Below are 13605 nucleotides of genomic sequence, written 5' to 3'. Positions count from 1 at the left end.
ATTGGGTGTGACTCCTTCTGGTCCCCTCCCCAGACCAGTGGCAGCTTTTGCAGAAGCTCTATTCCCCTGAGTCCCCTCACCAGGGTCAACCACCACTTCACTTCCTGCCTCTGTGACTTTGCTCTGAGCTCCTCCACCTCATGGGAGTTGACTCACAAAGTACTTATATTGACTGGCTAGTTTCACCTCAGTGTAAGGCCTCCAGGTCCGTGTATGCGGCAGCTTGTCTGCAGCACCCTGCAAGCCCTTAGGTCGTACCGGGCCTGAGTCAGGTTCTTTTCTCAGCCCTGTTATGTGTATTAACTTACTGACAGCCTCACTATGATCCCACAAGGCAGAGGCTTTTGTGACCCCTCCAGAAAAATGAGGCATGAGAAGCCAAGGGCTGGAGCCGGCATCTGAACTTGGGAGCTGGCTCTGAGGCCTGTGCTTGGAACCTGTGCATTGTAACGCTCAGTAAATTACACGCTGTGTCCCCTCCAGCAGAAAAATCGTTTATAGAGTGTGTTACTGGAGAGACAGTAGGTGCCAAAGAGTAGGCGAGGCTCAGGTAACTGTCCGCTTTCCTCTTTCTCCCAAGATTCCAGAGGCCTGAAGCCTGTGCAGGAGGACACCCCACAGTTGATGCGCACACGCAGTGATGTTGGGGTGCGCCGCCGTGGCAATGTGAGAACATCCAGTGACCAGCGGCGAATCAGACGCCATCGCTTCTCCATCAATGGCCATTTCTATAACCACAAGGTAGAGGGCTCATGGAGGAAAAAACCTCGGGGACATCATCACTTCCTGGGGTCCACCACTTCAGTGCCATGTGGTCCCTGGGGATGCATCTGGGAAGCTAGACATTTTCAGCTCAGTGTGAGGGTTGTGAGTGTCATGGAGGCTTCACTGGTTTCTTGAGAGATACGGAACTTTGGGCGAGGAGTGGTTTGCACTAGGTGTGGGAGGTTTCAGCGTCTGTATAAAGCAGATTTAGTCTTCAAAGCTCCAAGAGCACATCTTATGAACCTTCCCTTTGCCTTGGCAAGTCATCTGTGTAGTTAATTCCTGGTCTCACCCCTGGCCTCACCCCTCCCTGGAGTGAGAAGTAAAGATCTTCACTTCAGAATAAGAGTACTGGGGCTCAATAGTGAACTAGATCTATTTTATGACTTTACAAAGTCAATGGCATCCTACAGAAAAGGCAAGAAGGCTGGTGTACCATTTGGTACAAGCAGTGTTTTTTATATTCCTAATCGAATTTAACTCACCCATAAATTCCTAATTGGCTGAGTTCTTCAGGGAGGTACAATCTCTCCTGAGTCTAAACATTGCTCCCTCCCCAGATTCCCCATCCTACTGGCTCAAGATGCAAACTTTTCTGATTTCTGTCCTGGGGCTTGAATCCCCCTCCTTTTCTGATCCATGAGCTCAGTCACGTAGCAGACTGCCTGCAGCTTTTCAGCCCCTCTGATGGGCAAACCGAGAGTGTTTGGTCAAGTGAGCCCTGGCTCCCAGCTAGAGGAGGCCAGGGCTTGGTGCTGGACCCTCCTGCTTCTCTGTGTTCTCTGACAAACTGTAAATGTACGCACTGAAAATGGACCAGAATGTTTTATTCCTTTCTCTGCTGCCATCTGACCCCCTGAGCTATCGACTGTTTTTGAGCAAGGCTGAAATTCTCATGTGAGCACACAAAGTCCTCCTTACTTTCTGCTGCTTAAATCTCACCAGAAGCAAGTACATGGTGAGAAAGTGACCAGAGACTACTTCCTGCACAAGTGCATGGTGGGAGAGAGGCCAGAGACCACCTCCTGCACAAGTGCATAGTGGGAAGGTGACTAGAGAATCCCTCATGCACAAGTGGTGGGAGGGTGACCAGAGAATCCCTCCTGCAAAAGTGCATGGTGGGAAGGTGACCAGAGAATCCCTCATGCACAAGTGCATGGTGGGAAGGTGACTAGAGACTACCTCCTGCACAAGTGCATGGTGGGAGGGTGACTAGAGACTACCTCATGCACAAGTGCATGGTGGGATGCTGGTCTTTCAAGGGAAGCGTCTTTGTGAATGTTTTGCTTGTCTAATCTCATCCCCACTCCAATTCTGCTCTTTGGAGCTCAGACCTGAACTTCTCAGGGGAGCAGAGTGTGAGCTGGCTAAACCCTGAGGGCCACTTTGTCTCCATCTAAGGCTGATGCTGGCCAGAGTGCCAGGGGCTCTCCTCGAGCACATTTTGAAAGCTGTTGTGGTTGTGCCCCTTACTCACTTGGGTTTTGATACTCAGTCCTTGTCCCCGCTCCCCTCCTAAGCCAGACCCCTCTGTTGACAGACATCAGTGTTCACACCAGCCTATGGCTCTGTCACCAATGTCCGCATCAACAGCACCATGACAACTCCGCAGGTCCTGAAGCTGCTGCTCAACAAGTTTAAGGCAAGTTCTCTCCGTTGGTGGTGAGCCTCAGTGCTCTCAGGCCGAGTGTCCCGTTTTCCTCACTCTTCTACAACCCATGATCCATTGCTAGTGAGTGGCACCATCCACAGGGAACAGACCTTCCCACCTCAATTAGCATTGTCCAGCTAACCTCCACCGGCCAACAGACCCTAGACATCCATCTGTGAGGCTGCTTTCCTAGTGACTCTAGATCGTGTCAATTAAAAAACACCAAGTATGAGGGTACTAGAGAGATGGCTCAACAGTTAAGAGCACTGACTGCTGTCCGAGAGGTCTTGAGTTCAAGTCCTATCAACCACACAGTAGCTCACACTGTAATGGAATCTGGTACCCTCGTTTGGTGTGTCTGAAGAGAGCTCTTACATACATTAAATAAATAAATAAACCCGCCAAGCATTATTTACTCACTTTTTGAGTTGAGACCTCACTATGTCGCCCAGATCAGTGTTGAACTCCTGGGCTCAAGTTGCCTTCAGCCTCAGGACTGACTGGAACTATAGATATTATCTCTGCTAGTATAATTCCCACCCCCCAGTTTTATTTTTTTATCTATATGTTTAGGATTTTTGTTTTTGTTTTTGTTTTTTTATAGCGCTAGGACTCAAATCCAACACTGAGCAACACCCCCTCTGTCCTTGTATTCCTGTATTCCTAGTTTTTTATTTATTATTTGTGTATATGTAGGTTCAGGTGCACGTGCCACAGGGCACATGCAGAAGGCAGGGGAACTTTGTACAGTTGATCCTCTCCTTCTACCTTTCTATGGGTTCCAGAGATTAAGCTCAGGTTGGCAGACCTGCACCCTTGCCCGGTTTGCCGTCTTACTGGCTCGACTATTCTTACCTTGTTTTGTGGAAGGCAGTGTGACCTAGGGCACAAGGCTCCGAGTTCGAGTCCTCATGCACCACCTGCCAGATAGCCGAGTGGGACAAGTTGCCTTAAGCTCTCTGCGCTCCAGCTTTCATTTGTGTAGGAGGGTGATGCTCACGTGTTATGGGATGATATAATATGAGATAAGTAAACACATGTTAAGTGTCTTGGGCTTTACATTCTAGTACGTGTTAATTACTGCAGCCCAAAAGCTTGAAATCCGAAATGTACCAACCGTGGAAACTTGAGCAATGGTGTGACTCGGCCAGCATCTCAGGTCTCAGGGTTTTATAGAGGAGATTAGCTGGCAAAGCTTTTGCCAAAATTCCCAAACCTGAAAAAACTCTACAACTTCAAACACGTCTTCTCCCGAGCCCTGCAGCTGAAGGATGCTCGGCTGCTGTTATCTGGCATGGTTGATAGTTCCCTGCCTGCTGCTTGACCTCCTCAGCCATAACTAAAAGGCCCTTTACTTTGTAGAAGCCTTGAGTCTGGCTTTGCACTGTGGATGCAGAGGGAATGGCTCAAGGCTGGGGTGTTTGACTGAGTTTCTTTTGCTCCTGATTCAGATTGAGAATTCGGCAGAGGAGTTCGCGTTGTACGTGGTCCACACCAGTGGTGGTAAGTCTGAAGAGCACATAGTACACTTCAAATCCTTTGATTAACTCAAAGTACCATGTTTTTAAAACAGCAGCAGCAGCAGCAACAGCAACAGCAACAGCAACAGCAACAGCAACAAAACCCTCTATTCTCTTCTTGAGATTTCCTAAAATTCCAAATGTTACTTGTCCCCAAGCCTGATAGGCTTTCATGACAAGTGCCCCAGGGGAATACCATGTGGGCAACAACACTAAATCCCTGAACTTAGCTGCCTATTAGAAAGGGAACTGGGTTTTCTCTAGAGGTAGATGCCAAACTTTTCCCCAGTGGCATCTTCCAGAAGGTCTGAGGCATGGTTGTGTGTGTGTGTGTGTGTGTGTGTGTGTGTGTGTGTGTGTGTGTGTGTACTTTTAACAACAGATGTTGAATAGTTTATCCCAACAGCGTCTGGCTTGTGCAGCTGCGTCTCCTGAGGCGCCTGGCCCCTTTGGACCCCTGAATTGGCCACCACTCTTGGGGAGAAAGGTCCTGGGCTGAGCTCAGGCTACTCTGGTTGTGTTTCAGAGAAGCAGAAGCTGAAGAACTCTGACTACCCCCTGATTGCCCGCATCCTCCAGGGCCCCTGTGAGCAGATCTCCAAAGTTTTTCTGATGGAGAAGGACCAGGTGGAGGAGGTCACCTATGATGTGAGCCCCTTTGCTTGGTGGTCTTGGGGTGGAAAGGGATGGTGCAGGAGGAGACCTACTGGGTTACTAAACAACTTGATCAGAGCTTCATCCCCTACAGCCACCATTCTTTAATCTCAGGTTCTTTTGATACCAGTTGAGGGTGGACCCTGTGGGGATTGTTAGAGGAATACCTTTCTTGAGCCTCCCAAGAGTGCTGGGGCTCTGAGGACTCCGGAAGCATGCTTTCCACACCGAGAGCTCAACAGTGAGTTTCTTTTCTCTGGTGTTAGTTCATACAGGAACATGCGTCCCCAAATGCAAAACCTTATAACACTCGTGGGTTTTCTCACGATTTTGCTGTCTGGAATTGGGAACTAATGAGGCAGAGTCACGTAAATGCAGGCCTCATGCAGGTGTGACCAGCCCGAGATAGACAGAGGCCCGGCCCTTGTCTGAGGAAAACCTGGGTTAGTGGGAAAATAGATTTCTGACAGCTTTGTGGCCTTGAGGAGAGCGATAGCAAATACATTTTATAACCATGGGATCTGCTCACCTTCCCCAGGTGGCCCAGTATATAAAGTTTGAGATGCCAGTCCTTAAAAGCTTCATTCAGAAACTCCAGGAGGAAGAAGACCGGGAGGTGGAGAAGCTGATGCAAAAGTGAGCGTGGTGTCTGGGTGGAGGCTGATTTCAGGGCCAGCGGAAGTGAGAAGCGCCATTGTTGAGCTGACTGGTGGGGACTGGTGCAGGGGCAGTGGCGGGGCTAGGAGGGTGTCCCACTTGATAGACCCAGATCTCAGACAGGGACACGAACACCCGTTTTCTGTTTCATGCTTCTTGTGTTAGCTGCTTATTTGGATAAGAGATATCAAAATATCTTTTATGAAAGAACTCTGGGAAAGAATGTGCTGGCTTTGGAATCTGGATTTAGAGTCAGGGAGTTCACTTTCTCCTGCATACTCGTCTATTGTCTGTTCTGTAACCAAACACTTGGGGCTGGGTAGTTTAAAAAGAGGTTTATTTAGCACATAAAGAAACCTGTGCTCACAGTTCAAGAGCATGTGCGGCCCACATCTGCTTGGCTCTGGTGAGGCCCTCGTGGCAGATGGCAAGATGGTGATAACCACATATGATACAGGAAGCTCCCAAGAGAGAGACGTGGGCTGATCTTTTTAGAACAATGTGCTATTTCAAGAACTAACTAGAGTCTCATGAGCCTATATTAATTTGACTATTACCAGACATCCCCACCAGGCTCCAAACACGCGAACCTTTGGAAGGAGGCACGATGTTCAAAGGACGGCATGGTGCTGTCTCAGACATGTGACTAGACTCCCAGCAGGAAGATGGCTTTCCCTCAGATGAGCGTCAGAGTCTGAGGTTATTTGAGGACAAAGTCTGGAGGTCATTTAAGGGTTAGCGCAGGTCCAGGGACACATGACAAAGAAGTTTAGGCATAGAATGCTAAGACACACAGGCTCTGGGAATCTTAGGAAGGTGGAGTCCACCTGTGCTGCCCACTCTAAAAAATTTTCCCATCCTCCCTTCTTTTAGTTGTGTCTCTTCTGGAAATTTCCTTTGGGCTTTCCTTTCTGGGGAGGAATTGATACCTCATTCTAATCACAGAATAGGCCTTCTTTTGTGGGTGTAATGGAGAGTTGTTAATCCGGTGCTGGAGATTAAATCCAAATCTGTATTTGCCGCCATCAGCAATTAGTATGACAGCAGCTACATTTTACTGACCGTAGCTCTTGCTCTGTAGTGCAAACTCCAAGTATGAGGAGTGTGCCCCCGGCCCCTGTACCATGATTCCCACTCCAGCATCTGCAGTGCTGTGCTCAGTATCTCCAGCAAAGTAAGCACCGATGAGCCCGGCTCTGCTGCTGTTGGTGACCTCAAACGGGGGTCCCCGTTTACCACACTGTGTACCCAGTGTAAAAGACTCTTACTTGGAATTGAGCTGTGTCGTTCCTGCTGTCCTAGGGTGGAAGGATATGTGAAGTGGATGGGAGTGGCCGATGATGACAGCTCAGGGGGCAGGACGGTTGGTTTCAATGATGCTTGGGTGACAGAAAGGCACAAGAGGCAGATTGCAGACTGCTGTCTACTTCAGGCTGCTTTTGTTTCCCAGGTACACGGTGCTCCGGCTAATGATTCGGCAAAGGCTAGAGGAGATAGCAGAGACCCCTGAGACTATCTGAGCCATGGGAATAAAGGCAATCCAGACACTCCAGGGCCCGAGGCTGACCTGAGAAGACCCATGGGAAGCTAGACACTGTCCTTCCACAGAAACGTTTTCACACGAACCTTGCAGCCCTCCGAAAGCCAGTACTGCTCCTACAGTAGGACCTACAAGCAGCAGACGGCTCCCCATCTCTGGATCCCTGCTCCTCTTGGTTTCATTCTGAAAGACCTTCATCCTAAGGAGGACCCACAATGTGTATGCTCACATACCTGAGTGTGCACATGTGTGCGTATGTGCGCTACACACGCAAGCGTGCATATGTGTACTTACTATGTCCATGCGCCTCCCTGATGTTCTTACATTTGGTTAAATTCTGAGCAGGTGCCGTGAGGCTGGCGCACAAACTGCTTCTGCGCAGGAGGAACGGGGGGGTGACTGAGGCTTCTTGCCTCTTCCAGTGCCAACGGCAGCCACACAGATCTGACAGGGAAGAGGAGGCCGCGGGCTCACCGTTTGGAACGCCTGAAGGTTTATAGCAGAGATTGTTCTCATTTGCCAAGGAGGATGGGTGACCCTGAGATCTTTGGGAATTAGTCAAAGTGACAACCCCACGCCCTGGGGGCAAGGCCAATGAAATGGCAAAGCAAGATCACCTTGGGGCAGATACACTGAGTCTGTGAGTTTTTGCACTGGAAAGGTTATCGTTGTACAAAGCACAATTAATGTCCTGTTCTATGTGGACCCCTGGAAAGAAGGGATTCTGATTTTGTTCTTGGCTTTGTGGATGCTTCTGGGTATTTCTTCTCTCCAGCTGACACTCGAATTCATTCTGACCTGCTCATGTACCTAGACCGGGTGTGTGCTGGGATAAATGGCACTCGTAGACTGGAGGGAAGGTCACAGGTGCCACCATCACATCAGTAAGAGTATCCCCCACGTGGAGCTGGGGCATTGTGTTTGAAATTACATGGTTTTCTTTCCGGCCTTTGCACACTTGTAAGCTCCTTCACTTTATACATGGAGATGGATTCCAAGAATGGAGACCTGTCCTGTTCACTCAACATAGGGAAGCTCTTTGGGGAGTTCCATGCGTGTGGGCAGAGAGGATAGTGCTTGCTTAGCCTTTGAGAGGCCATGGTTTTTAGAACCAGTCTCATTGGCAGAAAAGAGCAGGGATGATCCTGTAGTCCCTCCATTTGGGACGCTGCCATGTAGCTGGTCACCTGAGTGACTTGTACCATTTGAGGTTGGACAGATGGATACTAGGGCCTTGCTGCTGGTCTATGAAACTCGACCAAGCAAGATGAGCAGCCCGTAACTCAGGCATCTCTGAGTCTTGCTACAACAGGATGCCCTTTCCTACCTGCCCTCAAGAAAGCTCTAGAAGCATGGCAGCTAAGGGCCCTGACCAGTGTGCCTTTTAAGGAAGGTGGAACTCTGCCGCAGATATCTTCCTGGGTAGGAGTGTTACTGTCCTTCACTCTCCTCAGAAGGTTCACGGCTGTGGCCTCACTGTGGTCAGCCATTTTGCTGGGTATCATTTAGCACCCTAGCTCCTCTTCTAGGGCAGCACAATGCATCCCATGAGCAGTGGGATGGAAACCCAGTGGTTCTTAGTCTCTATCACAGACTCCAAAGACAGCAAAGCACAGAGCTGGGGCTGGGGATGCAGCTCTCCTTATGAGCACAACTGAACTCAGTGGGCAACTGGGGTGGGGGTTCCTTTACTACAGACAAAGAACAGCTTTGTGAATGCAAATATCTGAGAAAGTTTGATTTGGATAATTTCTCTCCCAGTTATCTTTATCTTGAATGTTCAGAGCCTATGTTGATCCACACTTCTCCCTCGGGAACTTGGGGGGTTTCCACGGAGCACACTAACTGACTGGGAAGTTATTTCTGATTTATGAAAGCTCAGTGTGATAGTGTCAACACGTGACTGTTTCTGAGTGTCAGGTTGCCAGGCTCTCCAAGGTGGTGGTGCCAAGGTAGATGGCCTTTAAAGTATGGGGTTCAGAAAGGGAGTTGGGGTCCATGCTCACTAATCCATCTCGGCACATCCCCTAAAGATCATTTCTCACACCCAAAGAACTAATTAGGAGTTTTTAGGAAATTGACTGGGGCTGAGACTCAGTGGTAGAGCATTTTCTAAGTGTGTGTCAAAAGTAGCACAGTCTAACACACACACACACACACACACACACACACACACACACACACACACACACAAGTAAAAAGAAAAAAAGGAAGCAAGCAAGCAAGCAGCCGTAGCCCAGTGGTAGAGGGGTTCTTGGAGTGTTAGGGCCTGGTGCCTGAAACCTGCACCAAGCTCCACTCTACCCTGTGAACCTGGGAAACCTTTGACAGAGCCGCAGCAGAACAGACCACTACAGTGGCGACCGGATTTTCTTGCTGGTCTCACTTCGCAGCTTTGAACTCCAAGACCGATCGATTAGTGTGGGCTTACGTAATTGAGCGCAATGGACCTGAAATCGGGAGGAATAAAAGACTAATGCAAGGCAGTGGTGGGGGTGTTAATCCAACAGGTGAAAAGTGGTTCGCCTGCCTCTGGACTCTTCCCCTCCCCTGCCCTCCACAAAGGCTTATGTTACAAGGTGACCAAGTGAACACTGGCGTCGGTCTGAGGGAGGTGGTGATGTCAGGCATAGGTTCGCTTTCTTGGTGGCCAGGTTAGTGGGGAGGTGAGGCCTCACAGCGGGTGGGGGTGTTAGTTGGAAAGACCAGCCATGCCTGTGCTACTGATGAAGGGCACACTGCTGACACACCGGACAAGTGCAGCTTGGAGCCGAGGCTGGGGAGAGACGACCTCAGCAGGACAGTGGCGCAGCCCAAGACCGGGATGTTGGCCTGAGGCAAGCTGATGGTTTGGGAAGAAATATTCACAACTTTCTCCTTTCCTATTTCTAGAAACTTCCAGATAAAGAAATTTTATCAGTGCCATATGATGGTCCTCCAATATCTGCAAAAGCATCTCGGCAAGGATTGTGTTTTGTGGTTTTGAGTGTGTATTTGATGTCAGGAGGGTAGATAAGGAATCTGGTCAAACAGGGCAAGAAGCATTCAAGGAATGACAGAAACAGCGAAGCCTCAAGGCAAAACCCAAATTCTGTTTGAAGCTTTGTAACATGGAGAACTTGGGGTTAGGGATACATTTCCAAGAAAGAAATATGTCCGTGACCAAAGGAGTTTTAATGTCCCACAGGAATAAGCTTGGCCCTGTGTGAGGGAGGAGGCAGGAGGCTGTCCTAGCTCACTTACTCCCACAGCACTGCCTGTTTTAAAGTTTCTTACTTAACTTGTTTTCTGTAAAGCCTGGCTTCCGCCAGATAGGAGAGCATCTATAAACCTGACGTGACATCCCCTCTCTCAGACATAATTGAAAGTGTTCACCATATCTTGGGTTACACCTCCCACCCTTCCTCCTACTCCCATGAAACTGAGCACAGAGGTGCTTAAGCTGTGAACTTTTGAGAAGCCTTAGTTTCCAGGACGCTGGGTTCTGGGGGTACTACTAGTGTTTCTTCAGTTTTCCCTCTTAGTTGGGTAGAGTCTTTTTTTCCTCGTCATAACTTGCGTATTAGGAATGGTACATGACTTGGTTCAACTGTCGGTTATGAACTGAAAAATCGGATGTTAGGGCATCTTAACACGATTGGATGAGGCCTCAGTGGGGAGCCATGGTTTTGCAACCTTTTAATTTTGTCTTAGACCTTATTTAAATAAAGCACTTTTAGAAGCGAGTCCCCGTGAATTTGTTCTGTGGGTCTTAGGAGGGGAGCTCTGCTTCCCCAGGTCAGTTGTAAGGTGAAGGCTCAGAAACTTAAGCCTGTTCCCTTCCCCCAGGGTTTGTGGTTTGAACGTACCCAGGATTACTAATAATGCTTCTAGTCTGTTTGGTGTTATATAACAAAGTAGCAGAGACCAGGAAACTTACAAAGCATAGAAGGCTTATCTAACTCAAGCACTGGAGTCTGTAAAGTCTACGAGCACAGGGTTAGTGTCTGGTGGAACCTTTGGAGAGCCACAGAGTAAGACAGAGAAAACAGAGTAGAGAGTTCTCCGTTTTACATTATTCTGCTTTGTTGGTGGAGGGGATGAACTCCTCCCTGTGCATGCCAAGTACACATGCTACTGCTGAGCCTGAGAGCTTGTGCTGACAATTAAGCTGCTCCTCCAATATCCCATGATTCCATGAGCAGTTTATTCTACTCACCAGGGCAGAATTCTAAGGGCCCAGTTACCTCCAGGCCCTTCTACCACTGGAGACTGAGGTTCCAACATGTGAATTTGGGGGACACATTCAAGCCACTAACTGTTTCCAATCAGAAACAAAAACGAGCTTGTTTTCCTGTGAGTCAGGTTGAGGCCACTGGTGTGGTAGAAGGAGCTGGGACCTGCCTCAGAGTGGCAATGGATGTCACCCTGAGGTCACCTCTGGCTCATTAGGATCCGGAATAAATCCATTCTGTCAAATCCTTGAATCCGTCTCTCTGATTAATTTTCTCACCTATAAACTAGGGTGTGGGGAACTGACCCTACTTCATTGGTGGCACCCACTTAGCGGTCTCCTGGAGCTTGGCTTTCAGACTGACATCTAAATTCCACTCTGCTGAAGGTATGAGGGCAGGAGGCTGGTGGTAACTGTCAATGTGGTTAGGCCCTGGTCCAAGATGTTTGCTAGATGTTGTTGTGAGGTGTTTTGTTTGTTTTAGCTGGAATTAACATTTAAATCAGTAGACTTTGAGTAGATTGCCCTCCACAGTGAGGGTGGACCTCATCAAAGCAATTGGAGGCCTTAGAAAAAGCACTGAGTCTCCATGGAAAAGGTCCACTCCCAACCTGCACCATACTTCCAATCAAACTTTAACCTTGGCTGCATAAGCAAGTTTCCTAAAACAGTTTCTCCGTGTGTGTGTGTGTGTGTGTGTGTGTGTGTGTGTGTGTGAGAGAGAGAGAGAGAGAGAGAGAGAGAGAGAGAGAGAGAGGAAAGAGAGAGAGAGAATATAGTCGGACCTCTACCTGTAGATTCCGCATCATTGGATTCAACCAACTGTGGGTTGAAAGTGGGTGTTTGTTTGTTTGTTTGTTTGTTTGTTTGTGTATAATCTCATGAATTTCCCAAAGGCAACTTTGAATTTGCTGTGTTCTCTACAGAGGCTGAGTAAATGCAGTGACTGTCGATACAGCTTGCCTCGGCCGTTTCCCAGTTCCTCTGTCCTGCTCCAACACTCATTTCGACATCGTTTGACTTTTGTCTTCTTCATTAATATCTTGTGAATTCACACACACACACACACACCTTCAGTTTGTTCTGTTTCTCTGGAAATCCCTGACTAATGCAAAGGGGAGAATGGTCGGCTTATACAGCTTGAACATGCAATCAATAGTTGTCTTCCTGGAATCCTGGCCATGAAGGATAAATAATTACCACAATTTGTTCCCTAGAACAAGAAAACAACCAAGACAAGGTTTTAATGATGTTTCCCCAAAATGCAGCAGACTTTTAACTGCATGCCACCAGGAGTGCTGGTGGCATAGGCAAGAGACAAATGTTTTCTTTGGGGTCCAGGCAGGCAGTAGGCCTCAGAAAGTCAGAATTCGTAGATTACCCAGCAAATATTAGCCGTGAGGGAACTGGCAGTTCGTGCTGTGGAAATGGGTTTGATTTTTACATCTGTTTCCCATGCTATAGTCCTCACGAGGTGGAGTACAAGACTCTGCATGTCTGTGATGCCCCTGAGCGAGTGACTGTGATTCTTGAGTGTAAGCAAACGCCACTCAAAAACAGAGGAGTGAAGTCATCACTGCTATTTCCCTGTAAAGTGATCCAAAGTCAAAAGAGTAACCCAACAAACCTGTCATCAATTACGATTCAAACACACGTGTAAGATACACACACACACACACACACACACACACACACACATACACACACACACACACACATTCACTCTGTATAAGTTACACTTTACTAATACATACTTTATAAATGTGTAAGTCGGGCTGGAGAGATGGCTCAGAGATTAAGAGCACTGACTGCTCTTCCAGAGGTCCTGAGTTCAATTCCCAGCAACCACATGGTGGCTCACAACCATCTGTAATGAAATCTGGTGCCCTCTTCTGGTGTGTCTGAAGGCAGTCACAGTGTACTCACATACATTAAATAAATAAATAAATAAATAAATAAATAAATAAATAAATAAATAAAAATTAAATGTGTAAGTCAACTGTACAAGTTTTAAAACTGAAGGCACACCAGGAGAAACTGTGTGGGAAATTAGCTGCCATGCCTAGAATCCTAGTCACCAGTGAGTGAACATGACTTTTATCAATTATTCCTCAATAAAACTGATTTGCTATTCAGCATGAAATGCCTGCCGCGGTAAGATTAATGAACACATTCATCAATGTGCCATCACCGTGTTGATCGTATTGGGGCTGGGTTAGAAGGAAACTCCAGCTCTACTTTCCCAGAAAATTTCAAGGAGACGACACGGTGTTGACAACCACACCCAGCACACTGAGTTCTAGAATCGATTCATTTTTCAATATATCAATTATATATACGTGTGTGTGTGTGTGTGTGTGTGTGTGTGTGTGTGTGTGTGTGTGTGTACATTGTATCTGAATCTATACATGTACATCATGTGAATGCCTGGTGCCTTCACAGTACAGGGTGTTGGGTCCTCTGGAAGTGGAGTTGCAGATGTCTGTGCGCTGTGGTGTGGGGTCTTGGGAATCCAACCCAGATCCTTTGGAAGAACAGCCAGTGCTCTTAACTGTGGAGCCCTCTCTCCCTCTGGGTTCATTTCTAAACGATAGCTTTTTTGAAG

General features: G+C 47.9%; 1 protein-coding gene across 7 annotated transcripts in view; it reads left to right on the top strand.

Annotated features, from left to right (window-relative positions):
- Positions 1–10513, top strand: part of Rassf2 (Ras association domain family member 2) — a 36205-nt gene extending 25692 nt beyond the window's left edge. For 3 of the 7 annotated variants that reach the window (XR_015682975.1, XR_015682977.1, XR_015682976.1), the window contains exons 6-12: positions 581–741; positions 2306–2407; positions 3868–3919; positions 4463–4584; positions 4705–4831; positions 5129–5226; positions 6698–10512. Coding sequence is in view for 4 of the 7 variants with exons in the window: in NM_001037096.2 (NP_001032173.2) it covers positions 581–741; positions 2306–2407; positions 3868–3919; positions 4463–4584; positions 5129–5226; positions 6698–6767 (605 nt within the window). In the remaining 3 variants the exon portion in view is untranslated. 7 annotated transcript variants of the gene reach the window in all.
- The last annotated feature ends 3092 nt before the right edge of the window (positions 10514–13605 follow it).

Source organism: Rattus norvegicus, chromosome 3, assembly GCF_021556685.1.
Source record: "Rattus norvegicus strain SHRSP/BbbUtx chromosome 3, alternate assembly SHRSP_T2T, whole genome shotgun sequence".
Lineage (NCBI taxonomy): Eukaryota > Metazoa > Chordata > Mammalia > Rodentia > Muridae > Rattus > Rattus norvegicus.
The sequence above is the reverse complement of the archived record's forward strand: the minus strand, read 5'-3'. Positions and strand labels throughout refer to the sequence as shown.